The sequence below is a fragment of the Pseudopipra pipra genome, chromosome 3 (assembly GCF_036250125.1).
Source record: "Pseudopipra pipra isolate bDixPip1 chromosome 3, bDixPip1.hap1, whole genome shotgun sequence".
In the NCBI taxonomy this organism is placed as follows: domain Eukaryota; kingdom Metazoa; phylum Chordata; class Aves; order Passeriformes; family Pipridae; genus Pseudopipra; species Pseudopipra pipra.
In genome coordinates, this window is record NC_087551.1 from 49,826,444 (window position 1) to 49,849,253 (window position 22,810).

At 41.4% G+C, this 22,810-nt stretch overlaps 1 protein-coding gene across 5 annotated transcripts in view; it reads left to right on the plus strand.

The window, feature by feature from the left end:
- The first annotated feature begins 17,694 nt into the window (after positions 1-17,694).
- SASH1 (SAM and SH3 domain containing 1) overlaps positions 17,695-22,810 on the plus strand; it is a 542,727-nt gene continuing 537,611 nt past the window's right edge. For all 5 annotated transcript variants that reach the window (XM_064649068.1, XM_064649070.1, XM_064649072.1 and 2 more), the window contains exon 1: positions 17,695-19,303. In XM_064649068.1, the coding sequence (XP_064505138.1) occupies positions 18,839-19,303 (465 nt within the window). In that variant the 5' untranslated portion in view covers positions 17,695-18,838. The remainder of the gene's footprint in view (positions 19,304-22,810) is intronic.

Here is a 22,810-nt window from a genome sequence, read left to right on the forward strand (position 1 = left end):
ATCCATTACTGTCTTCTAGTTTGGTTGTTTTTTCTTTTTCAAATGACACACAGAAGTTCTCAGATACAACTAAGTCTATGCACTTAAACTTCCCGCAAGGATTCAGATATATCTTTGGTCTAGGTCATGAATAAAATGACCTTAAGAATGTAAAACAGGCTCTGGCCATCCTCTGAGTATTGTCTTTTCTTTTAGACATTAGGATTGGGTTCAATAAAATCCCTGAATATTACCTGTTCTTTCAAAAGTCCACCAAAGCTTAGTTCAGGGAATTTTAGAGTCCTTGGATCAAAGAAAAGACCTGAGCTAAAAGAAAGTCAGTGTTGGGCTATTAGAGTGAATAGGGAAGCTGTTGATGGTGACAGTGGCACAAAGTCTGGTCATACCTCCCTATAAGGTAGATGATTTGATGTGTGAAGTCTTCAAGAATCCACTAGACTGAGGAAGGCAAGAAGAGAGGAAAAAAAATGCACTGGAAACGATGTTTAGCGACTGGTATAATGACTATTTGTTTTGATATTTTGCCTGCATTTTGTCTAACCACTAAACTGCCCCCAAGGTTTCACATGACCTTCAGTTTTTCAGGATTAGGAGGTGGTATGTTCTTGTGAATGCCCTTGGTGCAAAAGTTTCTGTTCTAAAACCTCAGCGCTTTTTCTCTTCTAAGCATTTAGGGGGCTTTTTGTATGCTTTTTGAAGTTTGGTGACCTTGTGCCACTCATAGTCTTCAAAGCAGTATGAACTGATAGACACTGAAAAGGCCATACTTTGGAGCTGTGATTTACTTTTGGAGATCTGATATTACTGTGGAAAGTTAAGCACAAACAGCAACGCTGAAGTCTTCCTCCCCTTGCCTCCCTCCTCATAAAGAAACAGCTGTGACTTCAGAAACACCCAGCACCAGATATTAATTCAAGTTTGAGGAGTTTCATTTCAAATAATTACATGAGCAGTGTTCCAGGGTACTGTCTACATTTCTGAGCTTCATCCATTTAATTTCTTCATTCTCAGCACTAATCCACATGAAAAGCAGATGACATGCAGACTTTGCAGTAGTCTTGTTGCTCCAGTTGTTTTTATTTAATTAGTCATGAAAACCATCCTAAGAGTAGAGTTTTCCACATTTCTCATCTTCTCAGCTTGAACTAGCTCTTTGTCACTTCCCCTCTAGCATTAACAAAGTTTCTACAGAAAAAAAAATCAAAACCAAAACAAAAGAGAAAAGCAAAGAACTGCACTAACCTACCTTGGAAAACAAAGAATAGTAGATAGAGAAGGGCAAGCCACCAGTGGCATGACTTTCCTCTGCTTCAAAAGAAATACTTGTGTTGTTGATATCCAGAGACTTCATTTGCACTGGCACTGAGGGAAAAGAAAACCTCTAAATTCTATCAAAATACACCTGGCAATTCAGTAATTACTTCTTAACTTTTTTTTCTGTGCAAATAGTTATGCTTGCCAGCACATATTCCAGTACAAATAGTCTGACAGATTGTAGGTGAAGGACTGGAATTTCACAAGTCAGTGACTTTGTTAAGTTGTGGTCACTGTTATGAAAGCCACTTTTCCATGGCTTTGGCACTCTGGCCCTTCTTCCTCTTGCTACGTTTCAAAATATAGACTTGAATTTAAATCTGTGTTGGGTCTGATTCTTTCTGTTGTTTTGGGGGTTTTATTGTTAGTTTTTGCTCTGTTGGTTTTTAGTGTTGTTTTTTTGTTTGTTTGTTTGGTTTTTTTTTATCAACTGCACAGATTAAAGAGTATGTCACTGCTGCTGATATTCTAATCTCTGGACTGGAAACTTTGAAAGATCTTGGGGACACAACTTCTTAAGGCTGAACTTGACCTTACAGTGTTTCCATCCACTGCTAGGGCTCACTTAAACAGAGCCCCTAGCTGCAACTTCCACTCTCCTGTTGCCAATAGAGTCCAGTCATAAAGTCATAGTACTTAAAAGACTTCAAAGAAAACAGCAGATTTTGTTAGCAGATATAACAAATGTCCCAATAAAACAAACAACCCCCCCAAAGAAAAACAAACAAACAAACAAAAAATAAGAGCTCTTAAACCCCCTCTTCCTTGTGCCCATGTAAGCTTCCCAGCCACAGAAAATAAATGTCTTGTAAAGACTTCAAGTAAATTCAGGTTAAAATTTGTTGCGTATATAAACAGGGATGTATTCCCCAAAATAATTGAAATTACATGCATTTGTACTTTTGAAGAAATGATTGATTGTTTTTCTCTTAGTTACATATAATTAGTACCAAGGTGCTCTATGACATTCACAAAACTCCAGAGTGAAGGTATCTTTCTTGTAGCTCAATGTTTTGTTCCTTTTAGCCACTCACACAGGAGCTTGTTCTTTGTTGTTCTTCATTTGCTGTTCTTCATTGTACCCAATATGAGCTTCTAAGCCTGTTTTTCAAATCTCTTGTGATTAACTCTGACCAAGCTAACTCTGGCTCAGCATCTTTTGGAGAGCAGGGGGTGGCTGACTGCTATCACAGCTTTTTTAATGCAAATATGCAAATGACCTTCAGTTTGTCCTCCTTCAAGTGCCTCTAAGCATAGTATGAATTTTCCCCACTATTTAGACTGCTAATACCACCACTTCCTCCAAATCTCTAATTAGTATTTGTTTCTGTGTTGATGCCTGCTGGAATTAATTGATATTTGTTAGATGCTGAAGGGCAGGAACATATGGTGCCACCTTGTGTGCTGTGCTGATCTGTATGAAACCCTGCTGCTCTGACTGCTGAGTCAGTTCTTTCCTTTTCTCAGCAATAGGAGTAGCTTTAAGATTGACAAGTAGTGAAGGTGAAAGCATTTAACCCACTGTCTGAGCAGTGTGGCTACAGCTGTATTAGAAAATAGTAATAGAAAGATTGAATAGAAAGATAAAAATATATTTGTAGAGAGAAACACTCAGTGTTAAATATCTGACTTTCAGACTATACCCATGTCAGGAAGGTTGTTTTGGACTAGGTTGATTCTGGTCCTCTGGGCTGAACTCCAATATGCAGGTGAAGCACATCAATGTGTTGCTAGAGCATATATTTTTGTTTGGTTTTGACCAGAAGGAAACCAGCTCCTGTGCTCCAAGGCTGCTCTGTGATGCCCACCAAGCATTCACTGATCTCTACCAAGTTTATAGAAAAAAAAGTGGTAAGTGTTAATCAGAAGAAGTTGGGAGATAATAACCTTATACATGCTGAATTTGTCACGTGTAGCAGCAATGTCCCATGTGCGATCGAATATCCAGTTAATTTTCCTACAGATGTCCAAATTGTGAATTTTTATTTCATACCCTGGCTTTGAGGTGGTTTGAACTAACCACTTCCTTTGTCAGGAAAACATGGGTGTGATGAGAAGGCTGCCTGTAGATGCAGTGCATATGTAAACAAAACTTTTTGGCTTTCTAAGATTGCCCTTATCATACAAAAACCATCCCAGCAACCTTTGCGGTCTTTCCCTCATAAGCCACATATAGGTCTCCATATGATACACGTGGACACGACACGTTCTGTAAGAAGTTGCCTGTGGTGGGCTGTGAAGCAGCCAGACATTTCTGTACTGATGGCCAAAGCACACGGAGTTCATTGACTTTAACACTCTGGTTTGCAGTTGTTGTGACTTGGACTTTGCTTCAAGCAGCAATATAAGAACTATATAAGAACAATCCAAAAATGAAAAGGCAGCCTACCTGAAGCCCATGAAGCAAAACAGACAGCACAGCAGAACATATTGCACTTGTTTTGGCAGAGAGACCTTTGGTATGGAGCCTGTATCTGAGGGTCTGGTCATACATGATTCACTGGGGTTGGGGCCTAGACTCCATATCAGCCCATGTGAGACCGAGATTCCAAACACCCCTGTGAGTTTCTCAGCAGCTGGAGCAGCTCCTGGGCATCATGAGCAAGCCCTGCCCAACAACCTTAGTCAAGAGTTACTGGGACCTCTATCAGGGAGCATGCCCCCCTGCTGCACAGGAGTTCAGCTCTGTGGAATATTTTGTCCTAGTTCCTGTGTTTTGAAGAGAAGGAAGAGGGTACAGTGGCTGTGTGTAGAAGGTGCAAGCATTGTCTGACACTGCATTGTGGGCAGTGAGGTGTGAAGAGAAAAGCAACAGAGCTCAGAGGCAGAAGAGGATTCGAACCACTGAGACGTTTCTGCCCCATGACAGCTAAACAAAGTCTGAGGTGCTCAAGCTACTGATCTTCATGCCTGACATGCCAGGTGCCAATTCTGCATTGCACTAACCCACAGCACAGTTCTGCTCCCCAGCAGTCTGCCAAAGAGCTCAGGGCACACAACCCTCCTCAGGAAGATTTGCCTTTGTAAGGATCCTTGCCCTACTGTATTCCACTAGGTAGGGATGCCGTACATCATTAGGCAAATGGTATTTCTTAGAAAGCAAGGCTGGATTATACATTCGCTGACATGCTGCTGCAGGATTAAGGCATCTGCTTTTGTACTGCAATTGCTCTGGGTGTTAGCTTTGCTTTGGTTTTTTGTTTTGTTTTGGTTTGGTTTGTTTTTTTAATCACCCTATTAAGGGACTAGTCTAGTAATGTAAACATACAGTATATTACTGGCCTCCTGACTTCATTGTTCACCTTCTTTCCTTCAGAATAAACTGAAAATACACTGAAAAGCCCTAAAAGGGAAAAAAACCCAAGTGTACCTCCAAACCTAAAACTAAAACTAACTCCCCATTGCAAAAAAAGGTGGTGCCAGGGAGCCAGAGGTGCTGAAAAACTAAATGGGCCATAGCTTTTAGCATTGATTTGGTACAGTTTGCTCCCAGGTCTTCAGCAGATGATAATACCAAAGAATTAGTGCAGAGCTGGGGGTGCAATCCAGCCTTCTTATTCCTAAACCATTCAGCTTAATCCCTTCTTAGAGAGAACATATGCATTGAATAAAATTTTATTCGTTTAAAGCTACACTGTAGACCCATCTATTGAGATTTTTATTTTGTTTTATAAATTTATAGATTTAACTACATACTGGTAGAAAGTTGCATACACATTTTTCTCAGCTAAGGAAAACCACAAATTGGCTACATTTACAGACAGAAGAAGGTGCTGCTAAGGCAAACATTCTATTTCCTGCTGAGAGGCTGTGAATCATAGCTCACAAAGCAATACACATGGAGTTTTTATTCTGTTGTAAAAATACTGGAGTGGATTTGTTGCCTGGAAGAAATGAAATGAAGTGAGATAGTGTGAAATGCCTTAATTTGTTGCTTGCTGACATAATGTGTTTTGGATAGCTTTCCATTATATTACCCTAAACAGCTGGACATTGGAGTTGATGAGATTTTTTTCATTTTTTCATAATTAATATAGTGTTTTTATCTGAGGCGAGTGGCATTTCTAGCACAGAAAAGGGTTATTTTGTTTTTCTTATTTCACTCTCATTTATCTTCAGATGTCTCTCACGGACTTTTTATTTCAGCACCTTTTGCTTTTCATGGGTCTTTAGTTCCATTAAACATCCAGCGCTAATTAGACTCTGTTGTCTAGACTGTACCAAACACTTCACTCAAAATCAAAGAGCATTTAATTAGTTAGTCTACAGGTTACACCCTATCTTGCAACATTAACACAAATGAACAGTTGAAATGCTTGTTACAGCCTAGCAAAAATGCAAAAAAATCTTCTTAATGGCAATCAAGATTTCCATTTAATTATTGATGAAGGCAGGCATGACAAGTCTCTGCTACTCAGATGACTGCTGGGCTGTTTGTGGTGGATGAAAGGCAGGGGAGCAGTAATGCTTATTTCTATCCTTTCCTAGGAATACCTACACAGGCAAAGCTGTGTGTTTGTGTTGAACTTATATGGGGTTAAGCCAAAAGTGGGGTGAAGACACTGGGTAGCCTTGGCTTAGCACAGCGTGCCCCTGCCATGGGCAGGATCAAATGTTCAGAGAGTTTCACTCCTGCAGCTCTTTTGGATCTCTGAGAATTTTTTCTGCCATTCAAGTGGGAAGCAAGTTCAGAAACAACTGCTGATATACTAATATCTGTTTCTAGTAAATACAGCAATAGAATGCTAACCATATCCTGGGCTGCATCAAGAGAAGTGTGACCAGCAGATCAGGGGAGGTGATTCTCCCCCTTTGCTCTGCTTTGCTGAGAGCCCACCTGTAGTGCTGCATCCAGCTCTGGGACCCCTGAAATAAGAGGAACATGGACATATTGGAGTGAGTCCAGAGGAGGGCCATAAATATAATCAGAGGGCTGGAGGACCTCTCCTATGAGGAAAGGCTGAGACAGCTGTGGTTGTTTAGCCTGGAGAAGAGAGGGCTCTGGGGAGACCTTACAGCAGCCTTCCAGTACCTAAAGGGGGCCTACAGAAAAGCTGGAGAGGGACTTTTTACAAGGACATGTCATGATAGGACAAGGGGGAATGGCTTCAAACTGAAAGTAGGTTTAGATTAGATATTAGAAAGAAACTCTTTACTGCAAGGCTTAAGCACTGCAACAGCTAGCCCAGCCAAGACGTGGATGCATAGTGCCTGGAAGTGTCAGGGATCTGAGGTTGTACAGGTCTTTAAACAACCTGGTCTAGTGGAAGGTGTCTTTGACTATGACAGTGGGGTTGGAACTAAATGATTTTTAAAATTTCTTCAAATCCAAACCATTCTATGATTATTATGATCACTGCATGTGCTACCATGATGCTACCAAGGTTTTCTGTTTACCTGATATTTTACTCAGTTTTGGGGAGGGAGGGGGTGCATGCCATGTTTGGGGTAGATTGACTACAGTGGCAGCTCACTGTTAATGCACCTGCCCATACATTCTAACCATTTGCAGGCATAAGAAGAGATATTAAGTCCAGACAGACATATCAGAACAAAATCATTAAATATCTTAGGTCTTCTTCTTTTCCAGCTTGCATAGGGCTACCACGTACTATCCAATAGATTTTTTCAAGATCACAGTAGACATAAGGTAAACTGGATGCCCACTGGCATCCAGTAATCTTTTCACTGGCAAAGTTTACTAAAATTTCAAATCCCCAGAGCAAGCGATTTTGTGAAAATGTTATATTTCTTTCTAAACAAAACAAAACCCAACAACAAAAAAGAGGAACGAAAAGGACCTCTACACTCTCAACAAACAAAGAGCTCTCATGAAAATGAAATTAATGTCATCAAACATCAGACATAGTTCATGATTTCTGAATATTTTGGATTGAAGGCACAGTGGTTGCTACAGAAGCAAAGAATAGTAGGCAGTTCTCTTAAGGAGTTAAATCTCTTAAGCAACTATTCTTCAACTTTTCAAAAACATGAATAATAATTAGTTTTGATCTCTAGTAAAGCTGTATGTAGTGGTGTGAATGTTACATTGACAAAATGGAGATAGCTAATCAGAGCCAAAAACTTGATCTGAAAGTGCTTTAAATCTGCTTTAATGAATTCTGGAATGCTTGGAAAAAAAGATCTGCTCAAGTGAGTGAATAATTCTTTTCAAAGCAGTTCAGACCAGTGACCAGCAGTAATGCTTTCCAGGCATGCTTTACCCCTCCTTCCTTTTCTCCTTAATAATAATCATCTAACACTATTTAAAAAGAAAATTAGTTCGGGTTCAGAGTCTGCCTCTATTTTTCAAGACATTTAAATGCCTGTTAAAGTCAAACTCCCCAATGAGCTTGTTCTTGCAGATGGATCTATGTAAGTCATCTTTTCAAAGAAAACTTGTGCTGAAATATGCAGAACTGCTCAAGATGTGCTTGAGATAATTTCCCGATGACATTGGGTTAGGCAGTGCAGTCTGCAAGAGCCACTTCTGCAACCAAAAAGGAAAATAAAATTAATTGAACTGCTCAGTTCCCCCTTTAAAAACTGGAAAAATATTTTTTATAAAGAAAATAAAATAATTTGAAGCAAAAGAAAATTGAATTTATAATGCTTAACTCATCTCAGTGATCTTCAGAATGCTACACGTCAGTCACTTGCTTTGGTTCAGTAGTATTGCTTTTAACAGAGACAGATGTATTTGTGGTGTCCCTGTTGTAAAGTATAAAAATGATATTGCCATTACCAGTTTCTAAACATTATTACAATTTTTACAGCGATCTACTGTCAAGAATGATTGCTGCAAGTCCTCTCTCTTTCTTGTTTATTCTAGGAATAAAAATCTGAGGAAATAAGGAAGCTTTTCCATTCTCCCTCATGAAATTAAAATCCCCCAAATTAGGCTGAACTATGCACTGCCAAAACAATAGTAAATATTCCTGTTCAATCTGTTCCTTTTTGTTGTTGTTCTATAATAAGATCTTACTTCAGCAACCTTTTAATACAATTACATTAAATGAAGATAGGCAGGTACCACATATACTGCTGGGGTTTCTGCATGAATATTTCCAAGGGATGTGCAATTCCATAAGTTTAAGGTGTCTGCTACTCCTTGAGGGGAAGGTAAGTAAATAAAGCAACACGTCCTTCTTTATGTTTATTTTAGCATATAAAACAGCATGTCTGATGAGCAGTTGTGATATGTAAATGGAGTAATATGTCTTTAAACAACAATCAGAATTAGCATTAGAAGCCACATATTTGAAAACTGCTGCAATGTTTTAGGGGTGTTACATTTCAGGGGAATCGCAGAGACTGTTGGACCAAAAGCCAGATTAGACAATATTAAAAGAGCAGCACTAAATATTTTCAGTTTGCAGTGGAAAAAGACACAGTTTCCATTTGTACTTCAGGCAGAGGCAAAATTAATATAATATGGTGTTCCATCTTTATTTTTCAGAGCTCTGAAACCCCCTAGCTTCCTTGGTCTGGCATCTAGAAACACTGTTCATTGCTATACACCACAGTTAGGAGTAAACAAGTGTTCAGATTTAGTTTATTCTGGAAGCTTAGTGAAGTCTTCTAGCATAGCAAAGGTTTATCTACATGCTTTGTAGAAAGTGCCTTCAAAATTTCATTTAAAATTTTTATTAAATTAATTATTAATTAAAATGTACATTCATGTGTTAAGGTTGAATTACTACGCAGACCATAGAGATATAAATGTTTCACTTCTACAGTTTTCTTTCATCTCATTAATAAGATCTTCCATTTTGTATTCCTTACCTAATTCACAAAAATCTTTAGCATCTCTCTTGCTCTTACTTAGCAACATGCCACTTCCAATGATCCCTCCTGCAATTCCAGTAGATGTGCAGTGGGTAGCTCAGCATAGCAATGGCTAAGAGAGAAAATATGAAATATGGACTTTAGGAATTTAAAAGCTCTGATTGAAAGCATCCATAGAAGACTATCTTTTTCTGAAAGAGCTCATTTATGTGAGACGGGATTTTGTTAAAAGCTTGTAACACAAAACCCATGAGCCCTACACTGGAGTTAGGATGTTTTGCCTGGACTGGAGCTGGTGAAGTTTTCTCTGGTTTGATTTTTGTTGCCATGAGAAAGGTGAGTTTTTACTATAGAAAGACAGGGGATGTTCACAACAGTATCTTATATGCCTGATAATGGAAAGGTAAACTACAGATTACCTCATAATTTATTGACTAGCATCACTAGAAAGAGTTGGCTTTTTATATTAAGTGAAAAGAGGAAAAACTATTCATTACAGCATATCTCTGCCAGATAATTGTGACACTTCAGCTGACCAGTCTGAACCAATGCTAGTTTCCTAAGGCTGAGACTGCTCAGACATAAAGATGCATTAATCTTCCACCTGGACTTCAATTGGGCTTGAATGAAACAGGAATTGCTCTAATTGCCCTATTTGATTAATCCAAATTAAGCTAATCCATCATTATGTTAGTTTTAGATCAAACCTTGAATCTTAATTGCAAATCAGAGTCTTGAACTTTATGAGGAGATGATTTGACCTGTCTCAAATCATTACAAAAATTGCAGAGGCTTGTTAGATGGAAAGGTGCTTCATGGCATACTTTGGACTCCTGGTCTCTCAAATATCTTAATCAAGGTTTTGGTTAACATCAGCAATAGGTGTCTTCCAGGCTGTTTGACTGTGGTTCTTATCATACAAGTTAATGCAAAGATAACTACCTGGACCCCAAATTCTATTCTGGTAAGAGGTTGCAACACAGCTGGAGAATTCACCTGAAAACCTGGGAGCTCAGAAATGTCCCTAGTCCATCAAGCTGAGATAGAGCCTTTCTCTGATGCTCAAAAGGTAGCACTTTAAACTTAAAACTGTGTTTTCTGAATTTGGCCACCTGAAATCATGAGAAATCAGGATGTTGATAAATGCCAAGGTTGTCAATGAGGCTGTTTCTAGACAAGTTTTGATCCATGTCTAGATCAGACATGGATATGTACCATTTACATATCTGGTGTCACAGCTTGGATCATCTCGTGTGCATCCCTTTTTCACTTCCACAACATTCCTGCAATGCATACTCAGCTAAAGTGGGTGAGATGTAAAAGTCTACAGAAGCCTGGAAGGGAAGAAACCATTTCTTCATTCCCCCAAGAACACTTCTAGAGTTAAAAAGCATCAGTGATTCTGCACATATGGTATGTTTTTAAATTTGAGAGTTATTGGCTGTATAATTTATTTTCCTCCTGTCTTCTCCCACCAGAGGTGTAGAGGTTAATCCACACACCTGTCTAGCTTTCTGTAGTCAAGGTCTGAACCCTTCGACAGTCTTCCCAGATTCACTTCAAACGTAAACTGATAATTAAAGATAGATGATGGTTCGCTCTAATGGAAGTGTTTGTGAATGAATGGAAGCTGCTATACAGAAATGAAGAGCCAGTAATGCAAAGATAAGAAAACTTCTGTTGAGCTATTGGTTGTTGAAAAAGAAATTAAAATCTAAAGCATCAAAAACACAAAGACGGATATGTTCCCTGGAGAGAAAAAACCATCATCCTGATTCTGTATCTATGGAAAAACTCAAGGTTCTTTTAGCTGTCATGACTCAGGACAGAAAACACTAGTTACTTCTTCCTTTTTCTTACTCACTTTTCTAATTATACTGTTATATCAACTTTAGCAGAAATATGTGTGGTGTAAATGAATTCATATGATTGAGAGAACTTTTAATTCCCTGACATTATATTCTGCTAGCCTTGTATTTATTCACCTAAAGAGTTAAAACCCCATGCATGCACCAGCTGTGTCTGCTTGTGTCAGGAAGATACTGGGTATCAGCTGCAGGACGACTGGAATCAACACTGACTTAATGAAGAGCTGGTGCTGCCTGGTGCTGTGGCAGTCAGTGGAGGCAAGGAGGGTGTGATGGGTTGGGGTCCTGTGATGCGTGATTGACTCCTGACACACCAAGGAATAGCAGAACGAGTCCCAGAGAGAAAAAAAAAAATAAAGACTACACAAAGGGCAGGAGCTGGGATGCAGCACTGTCTTTTGGGAGACCTAGTTGAATGACTGACAAAAATCTATTACGGAGAGAAGGGCGAGCATGACTAAAAGGTCTCACAGCATTTATTTTGACAGGATGATTAATTTCTCATTACTCATCCAGAATGGGACTGTCCAGGGGGAATTCAGGGAAATATTTGATTCTTTCAAACATTGATTACTTGGAGAAAACCTTTTGCATAAATCCAAACACCTTATCCTGTCTTTGTTTTAAAATGGCATAGTGGGAGCTTTCTAATTTCTTGGTGGAAGTTCTTCAGCATTTCAGCACTATCAGGACACTTTATTTCACATCCAGGAGCCAAATCCTTAGCTGCTTCAGATGGTCTAATATACTTGGCCTGTGCTGTACCCTTTCATGCCAGCTGATTCCTTCTCCTCCTCCAGGACTATTGGTCCTGCTGATGTGATGGGTTCAAGTCCATAAGAGGAAAAATCACAACCACTAACCTGCAGTGCTGCTTCACTCCAGGAATTTTTACCTGATACTCACCTGGATAATAATCTTGACTTCTTCCTGCAAGGAAGAACTTTCTGTTCAATGACCTTCAAGAAACAAAATAAGTATTAACTTTGCTCTTGCTTATTTCTACCTTAGACAGCTCCCACCTTCACGCCTTGTGTTTGAAGTGCCATTCAGGAAGCTCTATGTGTTTATACTATCTACAGCAGCTGAGCTTAAGAGAGAAAGGTAAAGTTAGGATGGTGCTTTCACCCTTCATAAAAACCATACCTAGCAATGGCCACACTGAAACAGATGAAAAGTCCTTCTAGCTCAATATCCTGTCTAAGTAGCAGATGCCCAAGTGAAAAATAAATACATGAACAGGGCAAACATTAAAAGGAAATTTTCCAACTTAACTATTTTTGTTGGAGCTATAGGGGGAAAGAATCAGATCTGGACACAGGAAGAGAAGGAGAAAATAACTGAAAGTGAGGAGTGTTATCAAAAAAGCCATTCAGCAGAGACACTGTGAAGCAAAAGAGTAGGAATGGTGGAAATAGGAGAAATAACACAGTTCACGAGGCACAAAGAACCATAGGAAATTGGTTGAGATAATACACATGGAGGAAGGATGGAAGAATGGCATGATTAGAGAAAGATCCCAGATAATAAGGGAATTGAACATATGCCAACAAGTAATAGGAAGAGCCTGTCCCTACTATCAGCTATGTCCATAATAGAAAGAAGTTTAAGAACACAGTTTTAATGCATATTTACTTTTTTTTTCCCCCTCAACAAAATGCTTTGGTGTCCTGGAAACCTGGTGCCTGATGTTTGTGGATTTTCACAGCATATTTGTTTAAGGCATATTACTATGCTGACTGAGAATTCAATTTTATTAGGCATTAGCTGTATGCTCTAAATTCAATTTCTTACTGGAAAAAAATCCAACTTGAAAGCCACATAAAGATTGTTGTTTCATGATTTGTGCATGTGTCTGATGAAGAAGCTCTTCTCGATGAAGAAGAGTAAAGGGAATTTCATAGAAGAAAGGAAACCAAAGTAAAAGACCAAGAGAGCAAAGCTTTATATTCATTATGATTTCAAGACAGCATCACATGGAAGCACTAGATTGCAAACTGTGAGAATGTAAATATTGGTTTTCTACCCACTGTACTGATATTCAGCTGGTACTTCTAGGGACTTCCACAACTTACGTAGTAGTAAGAATGTGACTATAAGTAATAATTTAGGATTTCTTCTTTTATTTACCTACAATAAATAGTTCATTTAAACAGCATTCAGTGTGAAGCAAAATATTTTGAGTACGGGTAAAATTCAACCATGTGCACACCATATCAGCATTACCTTCTAGCTCAAAGCTAGTAGCAATGAGAATTGGTCAGTGGTTTGTTTGTAAAGGCAAACCCATTCTAAATTATTATAGGGAATCATTTTTAAATGAAATTAGCTCTTTTTGTTAGTGAGGAAAATAGGATAAAGTTTTAGACTGAATTCTTGTTACAGAACTTGGTCTGAGGAAAATGGTAGCCTTGATTTGGATATTTATTCCCATTTTTAGTCAGTTTCTTTCTCCATCGCATTCAGGAAGTGAACTGAAATAATGCCTGTAAATTTTTATGGCAAAGGAGTATCATAGTAAATAAAATAGCTGCTCTGTTTTAAATGCACTCTCAAATCCAAAATAATTTTACATTCACAACAGAGAAAAATGGATGTTTCTTGAGCTAGATCCTTTTACACTCCCAGTTATACAGTTTCAGTGAGCATTAAGTTATTAAAAACATAGTGAGTAAATTTAGAGTGGGGGTCATTTTTTGTATATTTTTAAGTTTGCTTTACAATTAACATTGCTTTGTTAATATAAAGATCTAAGTGATAGATTTGTTTTGTAAGCAATTCTATTTTTATATTTAAATCTCATATAAATTCCTGATTGTGATGTTCTTGTTAGTCTCCCTTTTGAGTTTTGGGATTTTTTTCTTTTCTCTGATAAAACTTATACTTACATACCTCACAAACAGCATCTTTTCAGATTTTCATCTGCTGACAAAATATTAAAATAGGAGAACTTAGTTTTTTATCCTGAAAATGAAAAGGCAAAGGGAACCAAACTGCAGTCTTTCATTACCTATGGAGAAAGCTATAAAGAAGACAAAGCCAAACCCTTCCTAGAAGTGCTCAGCAAAGAACATAAGACAAAGGTCACCATTGCTTTGACTGGACAAGAGGAAGAAATTCTTCATGGTGAGAATGGGTCAATGCTGGAAGAGGCCACCCAGAGATACTAAGGAACCTCCATCCCCGTGGATTTTCAGAAGTCAATGGGGCGAACCTGTCTACAACCTGATCAGAGTTTGCAATTAGCTCTGCTCTGAGTGGGATATGGAACCGGGTGACTCCCAGGGGTCCTTTCCAATCTAAAATGTCCTAGTTGTCTACGAAAGAGTACTTAAAATAATGGTCATCCGATTTTTTAATGAGGAAAAAATCTTCAGAACACTCAACAGCCAGTACTTTCCATTAGAGTTAGTATAGCTGTAGGAATTGACATGATGTGTACCAGTTTTTGAAGTTCTAAGCTTATTTCTCTGCAGTGTTTACAGGGGCAAATCTTCCTTTAGATGCTGAGTTAGGTTGCCATATATTTTAGGATTAACACTTTAGATGAGACATCGGATATATTCAAACTTTCTCTCACCATCATTGTTATTTCCCTCTGGACACTTTTCCAGTGTATACACCAGGTACCGTCAAATATAACCACAACATTTTACACACAAGCTCTATTTACCTAAACTAATAGCCTGGTTCTGCAAACATTTGTCATTGTGCATGAGCAGTTCCATTCATTCTAGTGAATTATTCACTTTGTGCCCTAGTGGAAACCCTAGAAAAGTATTTGAGAATCTACTTCTGTTGTTTTAAAAAAGCACAAAAGTATTAGCTTGCACTCGTTCGTTATATGTTATTCTTTGCAACAAAATCATGGGGTACTACCTCACTCGGTGTGTGAATCTGAGTTTCCTTTCCTAGCTGAACACTTTCACAAATATCTTAACGGAATTATATTCATTTTAGAGTCTTCCTCACATTCATCCACTATGTGAGTACTTTTCTAAGTATTTGTGTTCTCGTCTAGTTTTTTTTCAACCATCAAATATATCACCATTTGATTCAAAACACTAAGCAGTATTCAGGTATCCAGAGCAAAGGCCCATGCTGCTTCCTTAACATGTCATACATCAAGTAAGTCTTAATAAAGGTAGAAAATATAAACAACTCTAAGGATTTCTGGATATATTTTTGTATTTATTGGATGTAAGTTAGCATTAAGCTACATTGTTATTTATCTTATCCCAAGCAAAATGACTACATACAACACCCCATGGTATAGAAAATGAGTGACTATATATTATTGTAAGATAATCTTATCCGATATATAATCATAGATTTCATAGAATACCATTCAGAAGCTTAATGATGAAACTATTTCATTCCTTAGTACACTGCATAAATGCATAGTGCCCTCTGTTTAAAGGATACCTAAACCAATGATTCAGTTAAAATATCATTTACATTTCCTGAGCAAATATGTTGTTGTTATGCTGTATCTACTTTTTAGCAATATGAATCACATTTGTATTGTATTACATGAACGATGTAGTTGGACAAGATGAAATCTGCCAGGAATCTCAGTTTTTCTTCATAGTGAGCCTGCAAAGCTTACAGGAGAGAAAACAAATCCTCTTGAAAAATGATATTTTTCCTGCCATGCATCTCACCTGGACTTGGTTCTTCTGAATACAAGATAATTTTTTTTTTCATTTTTAGTAATAACATTGCACTTAATAAAAAAAGGACATAAAGGAGGTTTTCAAACTGAGTTTGCTGTTACCACTCAAAAGATGCCTTCATTTCCTGCTCTGCCACTCTGTGCTCTTCTTCCTTTTTCACTCTTGAATTAGCCTCCCAACATATTGTGACAGAGTTCAAGAAGCGTTTGCACAATACTCTCAGGCACATGGTGTGACTCTTGGGGATGGTCCTGTGAAGGGCTAAGGGCTGAACTTAATGATCTTTGTGGGTGCCTTCCAACTCAGCATATTCTCTGATTCTGTGATACTGACTACCCCAAAGACTTGTCCCAAAGTTTTCCCAGGGACTGAGGTGAGGTGGACTGGTCTTTTGTTTCCTGGACTTCTGTCTTTTTTAAAAGTGGACATAACATTTTCTTTTTATTGCTGTTTACTTTTATATTTCAAAGTCACATAAAACTTTACTGTATTCGCTACCAGGTGAACTCATTTCGTGAAACCAAAATCAGTGCCAAACACAACCAGGGAGTTTCACAATGTTTGTAAACTGCCAGAATCCATGGTGCCATTGGGGTGCACCACTTCTCCTGCTTCTCCCATCAGAAGCTAAGGACCCTACCCTTTTACCCAGCATATCTGAATTATAACATTTGCAATACTTTAGAAGCCTTTCAAGACCCTTCCAAAATACACACGTAAAAATTATTCTGTATGTATTGTCAGTAAGACTGATAAACATGGGCTGCACTAGTCAGTTTTTTCTGCCTCTCATGCCATCAGTTCCATCTCCAGATCACAGAACCTCCCTGCTGATTTTGCTGGTGCTGTCAGTCTTTCTCCAGGTCTATGAAGAGAAGATAATTGCTGCTTCACTGTGTCTCTGGGCTGAGAAGAGGATTTGACATATTATGTGGTCTGGAAGGAAAATAAGATACAGAAAAAAAAAAGAGGGATGGAAGATTTTAAAGAGAGTAAAATGTGTTTCCTCTCTTACTCCTCTTTTGGCAGACGAACCTGTGATGCCTAAGCTTTATACCCAGAGGCTGCATTTTAACCCCTGGTAAGTAGCTAACCTTTCCCAAACACCTTGCAGTGCAAGTTTCTGTGAGAATGCTGCTGTGCTGCGCAATCCTGTGGCGAACTACATGAAGCCTGAGGAAAAATGTGTGCCTACTTCTGCTCGAAAACGGCCCTGTCACGAATAAACCCCTCCAAATTACAAAAGGGAGCACATCACTCCTCCGGTACTCCTGTGCTGCGGGAGGCAGGTGGGTGGCCCACTGCCGGTCCCCAGCTTCCCCCAACCCAGACAGGGAGGGATCTTGGCAAGAAAATAAGTTTCAACCAGTTTTAAATTAAAATGCAGGGGGGTCCGCGCCTCACCCCGCTGGGATTCGGAAAAGGGAGGGTGTGGCGGCGGCGCCAGGCCGGGCCCGGCGGCGCTTCCCGGGCCGGCCCGGCGGGGGCGCTGCGAGCCCGGCGTTCATGGGGAGAGCGCGGCGGGCAGAGCGCGGCGCCTCCGCCGGCCCGGGCAGCCCCGGCGGCGGGGGAAGAGCGGGGCCAGCGCCTCCCGGGGGCTCGCCCCCGCCGGCAGTACCGCTCTGCGCCCCCCGCCCCGCGAAGAGTCGCCCTTCGACTACGAAGGGCTCTGTGCCCCCGCGGAGGAGCCGGCGCCGCCGTCGCCCCCGTCCTGAGGGCGCTGGGGGGCAGCTCCCGGGCCGTGCCCCCCGGGCGCGGTGCTTCTTCCTTGCCGGGGGCAACGGGGACAGGCAAGCCCGCAGGAGAGCCTGCGTAGCGGTGGTGGCCCCGAGGCGCTGCCCGGCCAGGCTGCCGTGCCCCCGGCCGGCCCCACGCCGCCTCCCCGCGCTCCCGGATCGGGCAGGGCGGGCGAGCGCCGGCGGCAGGGACCGCGGGCTGCCGGCGGGGAAAGTTGGAAAGACCTCGGGAGAGTCGGGACAGGGGGCTGGAAGCGGGGCGGCGGGCGCGGAGGAGGAGCGGGGAGAAGCCGCACCGGGAGGAGCCGGAGGAGATCTGCGGGCGGTGTGTCAGGCGCCTTCGGGGTAGAGGGGAAGAAGGACCCGGCTGAGGAGCAGCGCTCCGGGTACCGGTGGCAGGGAGGGGAGAGCTCCGCCGGCATCCGGGGAAGGCGGGGGCAGCGCCGGTGACCTGCCGCAGATCGGCTCATCCGCCGCCGGAGGATGCACGGAGCGCCGGGAGCCCGCACGGACCCTCCGCCGCCGCCGCCTCCGTCTCCTCAGGGCGGCTGCGGACAGCGCTGGGAGCGCCAGCGGGGATAGGGGAGCGCAGGGAAAGTTGTGCGGGCTGGGCACAGGGCTGCGTGCCCCGCCGGGGCAGGAGGGCACCGCCGGCATCAGCGCGGAGAAAGTGGGATTGAAAAGCAGTTTCTGGTCTCGCTGCCGGCGAAGCGCATTTTACCATCATTCCGGGAATGAAGGGGAACTGGGAAAGTAACTCGGAAAAGTGACTGGGATTAATTTTTTTTTATTACTTCTTTTTTCTTCCTAATCCGAAAACACCCGTTTAAAAGGAAAGCAAAAGCCTCCGTGCGCCCGCTGCTGGGAGAGGCACGGGAGAGGAGGGCACTGCACACCGGCACCCTTGCTGGAAGAAGGTGCGGGATCCTACCTTCGGCTCTCCCCCAGCACGGTCGTGTACCAAAGCAGCTACTCATAGTAAACAGATTCATCGTGCGACAGAGCTCAGGAAGGTGACACAGAAGCAGAAACAGAAACTAACACTGAAAGGAAGAAAGGGGGAAAAAAAGACAGCGACTGCGAATTACTTCCAGAGAAAGTGGGTGGATGTTGTGCAGCAGCGACCTGGGATTTTAGGGGATGCACCCTTACATTTTGCTGCTCTCTAGTCCGAGCCTCCCTTCTCCGGTGGCAGAAAGCGGCTATACTTGGTAGTAACAAAACAGGAGGAGGAATAAGCAGGGGGATTTCGCTCAGCAGTGCTCGCGGTGCCCTGCTGATCTGCTTCAGGGATTTTTTTTTTCTTTTCCTGGTGGATGTTGTTTTCTTGACCTTGATTTTGAGACGTCTTAGTTGCATCGCAGTTTTTGTGGTTTTATTTCCTTTGGCGAAAAGTGGAAAGGGGGAGGCTGGCTTCGGTGCTCAAAGTTGCAGTCGTTATTATTTTGGACCCAGCATGTGCACCAACATAGTCTACGAGTGGCTGAAGACCCTACAGCTCCCTCAGTACGCGGAGTCCTTCGTCGATAATGGCTACGACGACCTGGAGGTTTGCAAGCAGATCGGCGACCCGGACCTGGATGCCATCGGCGTGGCCGTGCCCCACCACAGGCGCCGAATCCACGAAGCCGTGCGGCGGCTAAAGGAGGCGGACGAGTCGGCGGCGGGGCTGTACTTCACGCTGGAGCCGCAGCCGCCGCCGCGGCCGGCGCCCCCTGCGGCCGGGCGCTGCCCCCGCCGGGCGGGGGGCCCGGAGGAGCCCCGGCGGGGGGCGGCCCCCAGGTCCCGGCCCGGCGGACGGCGGGGGGCGGCCTGCGGCGAGGGGCTGGCCGCCTACCCCAGGCTGAAGCTGAAGATCATGATACGGGACAAGCTCATCCGCGACGGCATCAATCTGAGTAAACCCCCCTACTCCAACAAGGTAAGAGGGTCCCCGCCGGCCGCCACCCCGGGAGGAGCCGTGGCTGCCAGGTGCGGTGGGGCAGCGGAGCCGCTGGACGAATCCTGCCATAGGCAGCGGCTGGAGATGCGGGGTCTGGCAGGGCCTGGTCCCGCCTCTGCTGTGCGCTGGTGCTGAATGCCTCCAGTTGCCCAGTGGCATTTTCGGAGGGGAACCTGGTAAGGCTTGAGCACCAGCTAGGTCTGAAGAGGAGTGGGGCCAACAAAGGCTGGATCCACTAACACTTCTTGGCCTTGGTGGTATGGCATGGCGCTGTGTTTTGGTTTTGCCTCTTTTTTTTTCATTAAGCAGTTCTTTTAGTTTGGCTTGAGGTGGGAAAACAGAAATTGACGGACTGGTCTTAATGATTTGGGGGTTTGTTTGATTGTTTTTTCTCTTCTGTGAAACTTTTCCATTGTGTTTAAGAGGGATGGCTCCTCTCATCTTTTGGTAGCAGTCATATTTTAGTGTCAGTTTCTGTTGGTGAAGTGGCTCCCGTAGCAAGTGGTAATCTGGCTGGAGAAACAACTCCTTCTGTTGCCTGGATTTATTTACTGGAAGATGGTAGTGACTGGTGAATGTCAAAACTATTCATCAGCTGCTCCAGCACAGGTCAGCCAATCTCTGGTTGTGTCAGCACAGTCTGCTGAAAGTCCGGAAAACTGCACATCTCAGAAGGGTACGTTCTGTTTGATGAAGCGTCAATGTTTACCTAATTCTTATTTTTTGAAAAGGTTAAAATGTAAGATTAATGTGGTCTGGAAATCATTTTGTTGGAAATTTTTGGTAGGTTTCCTGCTGAAAACAGAATACGGAGAATAAATGGAATAATAGTATTAAATTAATAACACCATGAAGAAGAATATAATTTTTGAAACAAACTAAGATATTATAATGCATGGTGGTTTCGCAGTTCACAATGAAGTGCTTCAGAGTAGTTTGATGACTCAAGTTTGCCTGTATTTTCTTTAATGATTTGAAGTCTCATTTTTCAGAAAGACCGAGCAGTTGCAGTTGACTTTCAACTTGTGGGTACTTTTTACCTCTAAAAAGTTTATGTATATAAACTATTTTGTATATAAGCTATTGGGGAGGGCTGCAGCTCTGGGTTTACAGAAATGTGCCGAATTAAAATAGAGAATAAGTAATCTGTCGTAGGGAACCCGTGTGTGTGAATAACATTGTGGAGGTGCAGATAATAAGACCATAAATTTCAGGATTCCAATTTTTTAACATCTTGGTGATAGAGGCCCATTAATCACTTCTCGAGTACAGTACAGTTGTTTGGTTTCAGATATTTATTTGTTCCCTTTTCCTGAAACTTCTGTTTAATGACATCAGGGACATCGTGCAAAATTTAACATTCATGAACATCTAGTCTAGGTACAGCATCTTCCAAAAGTTACTGTATCATTTTTGAGAGGTTTTCCCTCCCCCCTCCTTTGAAGTGGTACATCATGAGACTGAAATTACCATTACATGTCTGATATAAAAGAAATTCTATGGAAGTTCTGGCTTATCAGTGTAACCGCACCACATTACCCACCTCCACAGCTGCGTTTCACTCCTTCCTTTTGACTTCATGGATGTTTTTAGTTACCAATTCTATCCCACCAAGTGGATCCTCTACTTTCTCTCTGAGGTATTTTAAAGATGTGTAGAAGTGGCACTTTGGGACATGGTTTACTGGTGGACTTGGAAGTGCTGAGTAATAGTTGGACTCAATGATCTTAAAAGTTTTTTCCAACTTAAATGATTCTATGATACTCTTCTACAGGAATTGTAACATTTATAAGATGCTAGCATATGACATCAAGGCAATTCAAATCTTTGGCATTCGTTTCTTCTTTAGCTCACCTTATTTTAATTTGATGAGTCTGATAATAGTGTAGATTAACTGTCAGGGCAAGCTCATGTTACACAGAAAGCATCACTCAGCTTTAATTAGTTTAAATTTAAATGCAATATTTTGAAATAGAAAGAGGAGCAAACTTTACTTTCTTAGTTTTAATTCAGGCTGTGGTGTCAATGTATTTATTTTGGTTAATAAATGCATATCACATCATTTTTTTACAACAACAGAAAAAATTTTCTCCATCTCCTCAGTGTGAATCACTTCACATTGTATCATGTTATAAGAAACCACAAAACTGGCAAGATTTGAGTGTGTGTTGCTCAACATACGTTATTCTGAATGTCACCCTATACTGCAGCAATCCATCTCCAAAACAGCTTAAAGTGAATAGCAAAAGATCATGTCACTGTACTTTATTTATTGGATGTCTTTTAGAGCAAGAAAGATGAAATACTGTATTCTTTCAATTGGGAAAGAGCCATATTATAACATATTATAACCCAAAAACAAGCCTAAAAAAACAACAAAGCCAAACTATAGAAAAAAGTGGCTATAATTTAAGCATTATATTTTTAATATAGAATATGCAGTGTACAGGCTTCTACATGTCAAAAGAAACTGGATGTATTCTCTGCAGTACACAGAATTAAAGAATCAGCTTGAAATTTGTGTCAAGTTTTTTAGCATACATTTGTCGCACATCCTTGTCATGAGGGTATTCTGAAGTGGGGCACTAGACCACTGACCTGTTTGACATTTATTTGCATTTCTTGTTCTGCTGAACTGCAATCTAGCCTTCTACTTCCTTCCATGACTTACATGGAGAATGCCATGTTCTGTTCCTCTTAATATCTGTGAATGGAAATTAGCATCCATAAAAGGAGGAGCATACTGGTGTGTATATGTATGTGTGTATACATGCATTTCCCTTGTCTCCTGAAGAATACTTCTTGTGCTCAGTTATGTAGTTCTCAGGGAATTTTGGTGTTTTATTTTAAAACATCCCTGAGAACTGCAAGTGCTGCTCCTCTGGCTTGTTTGGAGCCTTTTGCTAGCTGCAGAGCTAGCTTTTGCTAGCTGCCTGAGCTGTAGACGTGTCAAAAGATCAAAAATGAATATTGGATGTGGCTGTAGAGATGTTGAAAGCATCCATTTGCTGTCCTTTGTTTTTGCTGTAGTTTCAGATGAAGGATGAAACAGAGTGGGCAGAATAGAAAAGTATTGGCAGAGTAAATTTTAGTTTAATTTAGTTTGATTACAGTCAGGCAGAAATGGCTTACAATTACTTAGCAGACCTTAATATAAATCCCTTAAAGACGTGCAAACTTGGAATTGAAACCATATGTGTGGGTGACTTCAGACGTAGAGAATTATCATAAGCCATCTTGATTGTTTCCATGGAGAATTAGAATGAGGCCTCACCTTCTCATATTGCATCTTATATATTTTTCAGGTATAAACCAAGGAACATAACTGTAACTGAGGAGAACTCTACAGAAGTCAGATTTTGTTCCATGTTGGTAATGCTCCTTAATACTCAAAGCCTTCTGTTTTAGTTTGTCTACCAAGCTTGCTGTTGCTGGCTGGTAGCCCTAGAAGAAACTTCTTGTGGAGGTGATGGGATTGAATGCCCT